Source organism: Lontra canadensis, unplaced genomic scaffold (assembly GCF_010015895.1).
Source record: "Lontra canadensis isolate GAN:19392208 unplaced genomic scaffold, GSC_riverotter_1.0 scaffold117, whole genome shotgun sequence".
NCBI lineage: Eukaryota > Metazoa > Chordata > Mammalia > Carnivora > Mustelidae > Lontra > Lontra canadensis.
In genome coordinates this window covers 2,635,453-2,648,015 of record NW_022631111.1, presented here as the reverse complement: position 1 = coordinate 2,648,015, position 12,563 = coordinate 2,635,453, and the positions used below count along the sequence as shown (strand labels likewise).

General features: G+C 44.1%; 1 protein-coding gene and 1 pseudogene across 6 annotated transcripts in view; both read right to left on the bottom strand.

Annotated features, from left to right (window-relative positions):
• Positions 1 to 2,662: 2,662 nt before the first annotated feature.
• LOC116857081 lies at positions 2,663 to 2,908 on the bottom strand (annotated as a pseudogene).
• Positions 2,909 to 10,679: 7,771 nt separating this feature from the next.
• Positions 10,680 to 12,563, bottom strand: part of EPB41L5 (erythrocyte membrane protein band 4.1 like 5) — a 133,367-nt gene continuing 131,483 nt past the window's right edge. For all 6 annotated transcript variants that reach the window (XM_032840902.1, XM_032840898.1, XM_032840900.1 and 3 more), the window contains one exon: positions 10,680 to 11,442. In XM_032840902.1, the coding sequence (XP_032696793.1) occupies positions 11,376 to 11,442 (67 nt within the window). In that variant the 3' untranslated portion in view covers positions 10,680 to 11,375. The remainder of the gene's footprint in view (positions 11,443 to 12,563) is intronic.

The following is a 12,563-nucleotide window of genomic DNA, read 5'->3' as shown; positions in this document are numbered from 1 at the left end:
CGTGTGGCTAGTTTGGGATTTTCTATATGAGATTATGTCCTTTGCAAATAGAGATGGTTTTACTTCTTCCAGTTCAATTTGATGGCTTTTGTTTCTTTTTCTTCTCTAATTTCTTGGGCTAGGACCTTCAGCATGTGTTGGATAGCAGTAGTGAAACAGGGCATCCTTACCTTGTTCCTGATCTCTGAAGGAAATCGTTCAGTGCTTTACCATTCAGTATGGTGAGAGCTGTGGTTATTTCCTATACGGCCTTTAACATGTTGGGACAATTCTCTGAACTTCTAGTTTCCTGAGTGTTTTTATCATGAAAGGATCTTAGATTTTGTCAAATGTTTTTCCATATTGATGGAGATGATCGTGTTTTTTCTTTCATTTTATTAATGTTTTGAATTACATTGATTTTGGGGGGCTGAACCCCCTTGGACCCCTGAGATAAAACTCACCTGGTTATGGTGTATAATCCTTTAATATGCTGTTGGGTTCAGTTAATATTTTGATGAAGATTTTTGCATCTATATTTATAAGGGATATTGGACTGTAACTGTCTTTTCTTGTGATATCTTTATCTGGGGGCAATGGAGAAGGGAGCTCCAAAATTCTGAGCAGAACCAAGAAGGAGGTTCCAGAATATGTGAGGGCAGGACTGTCAGCCTCATCAGGTCAGCATGGCCTCGGGGACCACTTGGGAGGGCACTGGTGGTGTGGAATCTCTGTGCAGACGGGACTGTTGGGGAGGATGCTCACTGATGTGTCCTGAACACCTAGTAGAGAGCCTGGCACATAGTACATGCTCCATCGATAATTGTGGAATGAATTGATGAACACAGTTGGAGAAGTTCGGAACACATCCAGTATGATTCTATTTATGTGAGGCTCAAAAGCTGGCAAATCTAAACTCTGTTATGAAGGGATATATAGACTGCATTACCTTTGGGCTTGTGCAAGAGGCTGGGAACGACCAGGGGAACCAGTTAGGGCTGCCAAAGTTCTATTTCTTGATTGCGGTGCTGCAGCGCCCCCCTGTGGTCACTGAGGACATTACGGCCCAGTGGTTGCGGGGATTTCTCTGGTTGTGGCCGCTGCTCACAAGAGCCAGCCTGTTCTGACGGCACTCTAAGCATCTCTGGGCTTCTGCTCTGCTCTGAGCAACAGCTGCTGTGACTGTTGAGAGGGGCTCTGTGCCGGTCAGTATACTCACCCCAACTTCCAGGCTCTGCAGTCAGATTCAGAGACTGGCATGGCAGTGCTGAAAGGGGCTGCCTTTGGAGCTCATAACCCAAGCCCATCCTCAGATGCTTAAGATCCAAAGCCCAGCATCTAGTCCTCAGAAGCAGGGCCGAGCTGGGGGGAAATGAGTGAGGTGTGCAAGATGTAAAATGTAAGGAGAGACTTCCTTGCCAGTTTGTGCAAGTGCTGGGTGGGCACTTCTGTGATCCTGAGAGTAGGCACCCCCACCCACCTCACTCAACCCAGCCCCGCTCAGAAGAAGTCAGAGAATTCTGCAAACCCACATGCATTCACATTGATGCAGAGCTGCAAATGGGTTAGCTTTGAGTGAATTTCACGGAGTAGGGCCTTCCACCCTGTTCCAGGGATGGAACCTGTGTGGAGGGCCAGTTAGACTGCAGGCAGCTCCTGGATGACCAGAAGTGTCAAGGCAGAGGTGAAAGGGCTCAAGGCATAAGCCCTCAGCACTCTGATTGGGAAAGGAGCCAACAGACGGTTCCAAGGCTAGCTCAAATGAACCAGGTCTTGGTTAAGGATTTGGGCCTGTGTTCTGGTTCTGCCTGAGATAGGCCATGGCAGACCTGGGTTCGTATCCTGATTGTGACAACTGTACCATCTATGGCCCAGACACACTGCTTACCAACACCCCCAAAACACACACACACACGCACACACACGTTGCTAACAGGATACTCAGTCATTGGTTTCTTAGTGACGACAGCACTCGGAAGGCTGTGAACTGAAGGAGAGAAACTGGTTTCAGGCCTTCTGGTCACACAGACCTGTTTCAACTCCTGGTCCAACACCCACCGGCAGCCAGACTTCCTGGTTCTTTGGGAGACCACAGAAGTTGCAGTAAGGAGTAAAAGGGAAAACCTAAATTAAGGACATGATGGGGTCTGTGGAACGCAGTGGGTGCTTAATCAGTTCAGCATACATTCAACAAATACATGTTTACACTAAAAATTTGATACTTTGGGGCACCTGGGTGGCTCAGTGGGTTAAGCCTCCACCTTCCACTCAGGTCATGATCTCAGGGTCCTGGGATCGAGCCCTGCATCGAGCTCTCTGCTCAGCAGGGAGCCTGCTTCCTCCTCTCTGCCTGCCTCTCTGCCTACTTGTGATCTCTGTCAAATAAATAAATAAATAAAATCTTTAAAAAATTTTGATACTTTTATATAGGAACCACAAAAGTTCTGGTGTTTAATATTTAACAGCACAACTGACCAAGGTCCAAGATGTGAAGTGACCATGTTCAAGAACTGGGTGGGGTGGAGGGAATCGCTCTATAAACTAATTATATAATATGTGATAAGAAGAACTCATGCTTTGTAACAGAAAACCTGTCTACACGTAGTAGTCGCTTCAAAAAGCCATTTGGTCTTCTCTTGGCTTGTGAAAACGGTGTTCCAGATTTCAGTTACATTAGCAACCTTCAGCTCTTTAGTGTGGTGGGCGTCCTGTTTTTACCTTCCAGTTCTTCCACCCCAGCCTGTGTTGTGAGGTCCACAATGTTTTTCTCCAGGTGGTCAGTGGGACTACTCATGTCCTTAATTCTTCCCATGATCTGGTCAGACATGGTCTGAAATTTACCTTGCATCTGTGGCAGGAGTGTTTACACCACTGAGGTGAGATCCTGCATGGTCTTGGGTCTCAGCCATCTCCCTCCAGTTCCCTTCATTCAACAAATATTTCAGCAGCAACTGTACACCAGGAAGCATGCTAGGTGCCCCAAATGCAGCAAGGGATGAGCTTATACTATCAGGAAGGCAGTTAACAAGTAACTCGCAAAGGCACTGACGTGGAGAGGGGCTGATAGTGGAGTGCATAGGGGGACAACAGGAGGAAGTAATAAGCCTTTGAACCTTAAACAAGAAGGCTCAGGGCACAGAGCCTTGGGGCCACCAAGTTCCCAGCAGGAGGAGGGCAGGACCAGTTGGGAGAGCAAATGCGGGTCACCCAAAGGAGTGGAAGCAGCACAGCCGAAGACCATGCCATGGAGGCCATGGAAGGAGTTTGGATTTTGTGTTCCAGTCGATGGGAAGCCACGGCGGTTTCAATGCAGAGGACCAGGACTTCATTTCTGCCTACAGTTGGAAGATATACCCACCTGACAATGGTGATTGCCTGAGCTCAAGCCAGATGCTGACTTGGTCAAGGGGTGCAGCTGCAAAAATGAGGAGGCACTTAAGACAGACCCACAAGGACTTAAGGACTGACAGGACATAGGAGGGGAGAGAAAGGAATCAAATTAAAGAAAAAACTCACTGCGACCAGGATCACTGAGCAGCAGCCGTTGGGGCACGTGTGGGGGCGCGGTGGGGGGGCGGGCTTCAGTAGAACACTGTAAGTCTGGCTTATGATATGCTGAGCCTCAGGTGCTTGTGTAATACCCATATGAGGCAGGAGGAGGTGCAGGCAAGGATCTGGCTTGGAGATAGGGACTCAGGGGGTTTCAGCACACAGAGGGGTTCTGGTATTAACTCACAGAACCTTCACCACCTTCACCACACTGTGAGGTAGGCATGGTCTCACGCCCACATACAAGCCCAAGGCAGACAGGCTGATGGACAGGACTCTGGGAAGGTATATTTTATACTTATATTTATATACTTATATATTTTATACTTACACTTATATAAGTATTTATACTTATATACTTATAATTCAACAGTTGGCCTAAAGTTCTGTGCTCTTGACTACTCTAGGTTGAGAACGTTGTGAGCCTTTAGGCCCTGGTTACGCAAGCATGTGTTGAGCTTGTGCTGCTGGCCAGTGCTGCTGACAGTGGTGAGAGGGGCCAGCGGTTGCCCGGGAGAACCCCCTCCACCCCTAATACCTCCCCTGGCCAGACAGTCCCATCATTAACCCAACTCCCAACCTGAGGATCCCTAAGGGATCATAGAGCATGAGGAATTGTATGCAAAACTACCCACGTGTCCAGATGTGTAAGAGTGTCCCTAACCTAAACTGATTAAGAACCAGCAGCATTATTCACAATAGCCAAGAAATGGAAAAACCTGCATGTTCACAAATGGATGAATGGTTAAAGAAAACGTGTCATATATACAGTGGACTATTAATCATTAGAGAGAGAGAAAGCCTGCCATTTGTGACAACATGGATGGAACTTGAGGGCATTATGCTAAGTGACATAAGTCAGACAGGGAAGACACATACTAAATTCTACCACTTAATAGTAGAATCTAAAAAAGGCTAACTCAGGAAGAGTAGAATGGTAGTTGTTAAGGACTGACCAGAGCTCCATGTTGTGGTCTCCTTCTGAGGAGGTTTTGCTTAGAGCCACAGAGATTTGAAGTGGGTAAGCTTCTCCCATGGAAATTCTAGACCCAGGTAGGAAGGACCTCAAGGGTGCTGCAGAAAAAGTAAGACTATGCTCTGTGGCAACTGTGACCTAGGGAGCCAAGACTAGCAGTGCTAAAGAAAATAAGTGAGAGAGGAAAGGGGTGAATTCCTACCCTCGGCCATATGACTAGGGCCAGTTCCTTTCCCTTTCTGGACTTCTTTTGTGATCTAGGAACTGAGGACCTGGGACCAGGTCATCTTAAAATTCTAGTTCCCACGCTAGCATCCTAATTTCCCAGCTTGAGAGCATGAACTAGCTCTGATCTTTGCATGATGCTCTTGGAGGTATGAAGGGTGAATTACGGAGGGCTAGGGAGTGGCCGCCAGGACCCACGTGGGTACAGGCAACTCTGCTGTGGAGAGAAAGCCCCTCTGCACCCCTCTGGATCTCTCCTCTGGGAATGAATCTTGGAACCAACACACAGTGGGCCTGAATGTCTACTGAGACAAATCACCCTAAGCCCACCACACTGCTCTCAAACCAACAATGAGCAAATTTTCCTGGGCCTTACTGACATGAGCTCCCTTTTTGCCCCTCCTGCCTCTTCTTGGTGCTGACCACAAAAAGCCCTTTCTTAGGGTTCATTTTTTAAATATTTAATATTTTAAGAACAGAAATAACATTAAAATAAATGTTTGTGGAGTATTAACATACATTTTTTTAAAAGATTTTATTTATTCATTTGAGAGAGAGACAGAGAGAGTACAAGCAGGGGGAGGAGAAGCAGACTCCCCGCTGAGCTGGGAGCCTGACATGGGGCTCGATCCCAGGACCTTGAGATCATGACCTGAACTGAAGGAAGGTGCTTAATTAACCATCTGAGTCAACCAGGTGCCCCAACATACTTTTTTTTTTTTTTTTTAAAGTGCAAGCCCTGGGGTACCTGGGTGGCCTAGTCGGTTAGGCGTCTGCCTTCGGCTCAGGCTGTGACCCCAGGGTCCTGGGATTGAGTTCTGCATCCAGCTACTTGCTCAGCAGGGAGCGTGCTTCTCCTTCTCCCTCTGTGGCTTCCCCCTGCTTGTGCTTTCTTTCTCAAGTAAGTGAAATCTTTCCAAAAAAATAAAATTAAAAAAAAAAAAAAGTGCAAGCCCTATCCCCCAAGGCTTAAAGAGCAATTACCCAACTATAGTCCACTTTCCTGGATTTTCTGTTCTTTTTCTTCAGATTTTAACAACTGTGATATACAGTATCTTCTCCGAAGTCTGTGATTGTCTTGGTAGCCCATTCACCATTCCCCTCCCTTTGGGAACCCACAGCCTTCTCAAGTGTCCTGCCCTCTCCAACTCAAAATAACAGTCAGTGTGAGCAGCAGGGAGCAGCCAGACCATTCCTACCGGTGCCAGAGAAAAAGTCCACCCTTCACCCATCCTCTCTATTCAGAGAGCTCCCATATCTTTCCAGTGAGTCACTGTGCTCAAGTTAGAGTGCTCTGGTTGCTTAATGCTAAATCTCTTTGAGGAGAACTTCCAGCATAGCTGACAGAGCCCAGGTTCCTGCCTCACCCTGTACATGCATTAGAGCTGAAGAAAAGCTCTTTGGTTTTCAAGGCCCATTGCCATCTGTTTTCCAGGTGGGAGGGGGGAGGGGAACAGGAAAGAGGCTGTTCTCAGAAACCTTGCTGACCTCCTGTGCTGTGTATGACTCTGTCCAGAAGCAATGTTCTTCACAGGGATGGTATGATGGAGGACAGCTACTACTCTCTACCAGACACTGCACCACAGACAATATACCATCCCTTCCCAGACAAAGAAACTGAAGTGCAGGTTTGTTAAGCAATTTATTCAAGGTCTCCTGGTACTGAGTAGTAGAGCTGTGTTTCTGCTGTGCCACGCTGCTCCTGGGAACAACCACTGTGCCTTCTAGGATATGCTGGGAATGACCAATGAGGTTTTTTAAACTTTGAAAATGCCTCTACTCCCAAATTTGTACCACACATACCAAAACGGACACTGAAAACTGGTGCTGCTTCTGATCATGGCTTCCATTTGGTCTCTTGTGTTCTTATTAATAGCAGCTCTGACCCAGGTATTACACTTCCAAGAAACTGAAGACAGTTCATAAGAACATAAATGTTTCACAAAAGCTTTATTTGTGGTTGCATCTACAGTTCTCATGTCAGTATACAGACAATCAGTTCAGTGCAGTGCTTCTAATATAAGTCATATAAAACTGTGGAACACAAAAAATAGTGCACTTGATATAAAAATAAATTACACTTTAAAAGCTACTGCAAAGCTTCACACATATGAAAAGTAAACAAAATAGTTAGTGAGGTCCTTTCAACTATCATATCCAGAAAAGAAAATATACTCACAAAAATAAGAGCAAGGGGTCTGTACTAAAACACCTCCTTGATAAAAAGAAATTCTGGGAAGTGACTGAATTATTGTCTCAAGCAGCATGAAGAAGAGACTCACGTATCCTACCTTAGAACTAGAAATAATTACAGCTCTACCAATATGCTAACACAGCACACAGAGTTCGGCTCAGGACAAATTTCTATAATCCAAACAAACTTCCTCGTCTCACTGAAGGCTGATAGATAGGAAAAGGTTCCAAGGTTCTTCTGATCATTGAAAAACCAGGGTGTTTACATTTTTGAGAGGAAATAGGGACAAATAATAAAGAAATGTACATTCTTCAGTCTGCAGAAGATTCCAGGCTTCAAAGCAACTGAAAGGCTGAGGCCAAGACTGATTAGAAATTGGTGAGGCCTCCCAAAGACTCTCAAGAGCTGGGAGACCCAGGACTGCACCTTGTTAGTGTGCAAATGAGGATGGCAACGTCTAGAAATGTCAGGCGCCTCCACGTGACAACTGCTGTTGCAGAACCTATGTGAGTACTCACCTGCCTCCCAGGGAGCCACGCTGCCACGCCACCAAGTGTGGACTTGGGAGCTGGCACCTGGCTTTGTAAATGCACCCTGAGTGGAGCACAGCCAGCCCATGCGCGTACTATTCTGTCCACTCGTGTGCTTCGGCAGTGCAGCTGAGCCATGAAGTACTAACAGTCTCTGCTCTGCACAGAAAAACTTTGCTCATCCCTGCTCTAAGTGAGAAGACAAGAACTTTGCTTCTCAAGACCCTTACTTACGGAAAAAGATGGAAGATTTTTCTCAGTGTAAGTGATGCCAAATAATTCTGCTCTAACAGAGTCTCTGAAGTGACCCCTGAGCTTTCATTCTGGAGTTTTGCAAGGAAGACAGGGGTGCCGGTTTTAGCCAGAATTGGGAAGCATAAGAGAACAAGCAGTCAAGATGCAAGCAACAACCCAGGGCTTTCACCCTTAACTGCCCACAGTGCATCTGTGATTGTGCAAAAACAGATAAAGGTGAAGATAAACAGTAGGAATATTTTTAAACAGAGTTTTTCTTAAAACAATATAAACATTTTAGGAAAGCTGTTAATGGTATGTCTAAATTTATCAAGACCAAAGGAACCTAGTTATTCCTTTGTTCCGCAGTGTTTCTCAAAGGGCAGGCATGGAAGAACAATGAGCCCCTCCAGAGTATACGAAGGTGATACTACCAACAACCGTAAGAAGTAGGATCTCATTTATCATTTCACAAGTTCAAAAGAAGAGTCAAGGGCAAAAAGCTGAAACCTACCATTCTAATTTTAAACCATCCTGCCAATTCTTCCTTCCCCTACCGAGGCTATCAAACGGCCTGATTTGAGGTTCCTCTCCTTTCCACGCCCCCAAGGCCTGCAGCAGATGCCGACCACATGGCACTGTACTAAGTGTTCCTGGGGTAGAGCGCATGGGGAGCCATGACACAGGGGCAGCAGCACCAACCCAGTCCTTGCAAGCCCCACAGACCCACGAGGCCTGGCAAGACAATAAAAGAAGCCCTGCCACTCTCTCAGCACCAGCCTCAAATCTGCTCCCAGTCACAAGTTCCATCATCACTGATCCTAATGAGTTACCACAGTCAAATCTGGTACTGGAAAATCTGGGAAGAAAGTAACCACAGAGCAGCTGAGCCTGTGGCTAAAAGCCTTCTGTTATTTGTTGCCAATCTGGGTCTGTTATCTCAGCTATAAATCACCTTCAAACTACCTTCAAACGGAAGAATGCTAACAGCTTTCTAGCTGGAGCCCTCAAATCAACTATTGTTCTTGCTCTCTTTTCAAATGAGTTCTCATTACTTCTTAATTAAATGTTGCCAATATTTCTTTTTAGCTATACTTACTAAGGTGCATGGGAACCTCATTCTAGAGAAAAACTTCCTGTCCAACTAGCTGTCATTTTCAATAGCCAGTAAGGTTCTTTCATCTCATCCGAGGATCAGAACTTTAGTTAATCAGATGATTCTCGGATGTGCAGGTGGGTTTTAGTCTTCATAGGGGAGGACTTTGCTCTGAAGGTCAACAGCGGGTCATGCCACCAGAGCTGTCCCTCCTCCCACTTCGATGTAACCGACCTGCCTTCTTATGCACTATTATCTCAAATCTCACTCTGCTCACATTCTTTACTGACGCACATATATCAACTTCTCTCTCATCACAGGGACAGACTTTTCCCATCCCTCTCAGACACATTCACCAGATATCCTGAGCCTTGCCATTCTCTCACCTCCACTCTCAGATGAGCAAGAACAAGATCAGTGTGACAGCAGCTCTGGGGAAGGCACCAGCAGCAGTCATGACAGGGAAGTTATACATGACAGGTATCTAAACTGCCAGGGCTAATTCATCATTAAAATATTAATTTCCATGTTCACCAGTTTGTGTCAGGACAAAAGACAAAATTTCCTCCTTTTAGCCTGAGATTAAAGTAAATTTTAAGAAAGTCCTTTTCAATATGCCAACTGGCAAGAATATAGGTACCCAAAGACACAAAGGTTATAGAATATATTCAGCAACTTATTCTTAAATTGTAAAAAGTTTAAAATAAGGATGGTGCTACTTTCTAAACTGGACGGGAAGTTTAGGCCTTCCAAGTTAGTAATACCTTAGCTGCTCTGTGGTTAGATGCACATCTTTAACCTTCCAGTACATCTAGAATTGTCAGCACTCTGGAAATTTAGATGTCTAGTCCCGCTTGTTTTGGGTCAGGCCCCTGCTCAAGTCCTTGGTTCTAGGTATCACTTACAGCTGCGAGAAAATTTGTTTTACAATTAAGAATTGGCAAGAGTTCCACCAATGAAATTCACAAGCTCAGCACAATGGCTAAGGGGAAGCAGCCAGCAAGAAGTGCCAACTTTCTTTCCTTCAGCAAAGTTGTTCTGTGCAAAAGTGGTTTCCAAACTCTATAGCTCCCTGGGAAACAGCACAAGATTAAAATTCCTGAGCTTTCCAGTCAGACACTAGTGTGTGTTTGCCTAGCACAAGACTATGCTACAGGGAACACAGGACAGTCCAAACCATGGAGTTTTAAATATCACACAACTGCATGTTCTCTTGTGCTAAAAGCAACATAAATTAATATCCAGTTATATACATAATACAGGGCAGAAAACTAAACATCAAATTCGAGGAGGTATAGTTTGATACCAGTCCTTGATCACAGGGATTAACAACAATGATACCAATATGGTTTCTACCTCATCTTCATTTCCAACAGCAACTGCAGTTTACCTCCTGCATTCTGAATTTTTAAAGCTAAAATAAGTGTTCTTCTGGAAGTCAGGATTGCAAGAGGTTATTTTTATACTCTTCTTCATTTTCTATATGCACATGTGCTACTTTTACATACAGATTTTTTTTTATACCAGAAGTGATTAGGAATTAGAGACCTTTTAAAATTAACACAAAATTCCTAATGTAAGGTGAGATACCAGTTCTTACAGTATGCTAAGTACAGTTTCAGACATAGATGTTCAAGAAACAAAACCCCCTCAACTCCCAATTGCCTATTTCTGTCTTGGTATTTTGGTTTTGTTTTGTTTAGTTTAGTTTAGGAGTTCTAAATTGATTCAGCTCATATTAAAAGGAAATGAAGCCTATATTCAAATCAGTGCCAGTGTGGAGAAGTGACTGTTATCTTCATCCAGCTGAAAAGTTAGAGAGTATGTGTGTGGTGCATGTGAGGGCTTCCTGTGGGGAAGCAAGGCTTTAAAAAAAAAAACAAAAACAACAACAAAACCAAAAAAAACCAGGATGCAAAATATGCACAATTGATTTCTCTGTATTCTTCTCAAGGTTTAGCTTACCTTAACGTAAACTTAGGAGTATTAAGATAGCCAGTAAGAAGCCAAAAGTATAGGAGACACCTGAAAACCTTCTGTATTCTAAACTTCTCCTAGTACTGTAGTAATTATAAACACTTAGGCCTCAAACTACCTACAAGGTGTCCTCATTAATTTCCTAAACTCCTGATTTCCAGTACTGCATGGATTAGGGGAACTTCGATAACAGGCATTCAGATCAAGGATACTCAACCTGATACTAGAGAGAGAAATAACATTCAAAAGGCTATTACTGACTACCAGACAGCCTGGTTACGGAGGGGTTATGAACAATTATAACCACTAGATGGAGCCAAGAGTTCGAAGAAACAACAGGGAAAAGAATGCCCTTGTTTCAAAATATACAACTTAAATACAATTATAGAAAGTAAAGACCAGATACCCTCATTCGGGCAAATATGTAGTGTAATTAAACCCTTCCAGCTGGACGGAAAATGTTTTTCATTGAGTTGAAATCAAATCTGGGTGAGCTTTTTTACTCACAAGTAAGGACAAGCTCCTGAATTTGAATATTCCAAGAGAAATGGATTCAAGGACGGACAGCTGCAGAGCACTGAATATTCCAGTTACAGGTGAGAAGGAGCCAGTCCCTCAGAGCTCAGTTGTCAGTAAACACTTCTGCTTCAAGACTGTTTCTTCTGCCAACGTTGGAAGAGAGCTGAAAGGAAGAAAGGATTATTATTCAGTGAAACCACTGGGGTGGGAGCAATGTGCATTTCTTCACCAGTGCTAAGAGGAGCACGTTGAGAGTAAATTACAGACCTAAATGACTATGCAACACCTAATTTAGCAATGAGATATTTACAAAAGGGAATATTCTAGATAAATGGTACTTATTTCATCTTGAAATGAAATCTAGAAGGTATCAATTTCCCCTACTGCCTTGAATAAAACATACCAAACAATCATTTCTTAATGAGTCAGGGTTATTATTATGAATGGCAAAAACAGTACTGTGGTGAGCATGACAGCAAATCTGCTCAAGATATACCAAGGTCAGTGGGAACACTGTTTTGTGCTTTACACAGATAGTCCCAGATGGCTGTGGCTGAGTTCCCACCAAGTTAATCTGCTTTGTCAGAGTTCTGTGAAAAATAAAAGGATGTGGGCTTTGCATGAACACCCAAGAGTCTCTGACATAGCTGCAGAGCATGAACTGAGGCAAGGATGTAACATCATCTATCTTGGTTTCATTAAAACTTAATATCAAAATATGTAGTAAAAAGGACAGAATTTAACATGTCAAAACTACGAACAAGCTTGATAGTTGAAACAGCAGTCGTGTAATAGCCCTCTCCATTTCTACTGCATAGAGACAAATACTTTCAATAGTTTTTTTGTTTTTCTTTTCCGGCATTTTCTTTCACTTTTCTGTATCTTTGTTTCTTCAAGTGTTGTCTCTGGGATTTGTTATAAATGCAAATTCTTAGGCACCACTGAATAGTAGGCTCTGAGGATGGGACACAGGAAGCTGTGTTTGTTTTAAAGATTTATTTATTTTAGAAAGCGCACGCACAGTGCATGAGTGAGAGAGGCAGAGGGAGAGGGACAAAGAATCTCAAGAAGACTCAGCCACTGAGTGATGAGTGTGGAGCCCAACACTGGGCTCAAGCTCATAATTCTGAGATCACAACCTGAGCTGAAACCAAGAGCTGGATCCTCAACCAACTGCACCACCCAGGAGCCCCTAAGCTGTGTTTTAACAAGCCTCCAGGTGATTCTGATGTACAACTAGCAAAAGTCCAGGTGGCCTATTTCTACAGTGACTTCCTGCCATGG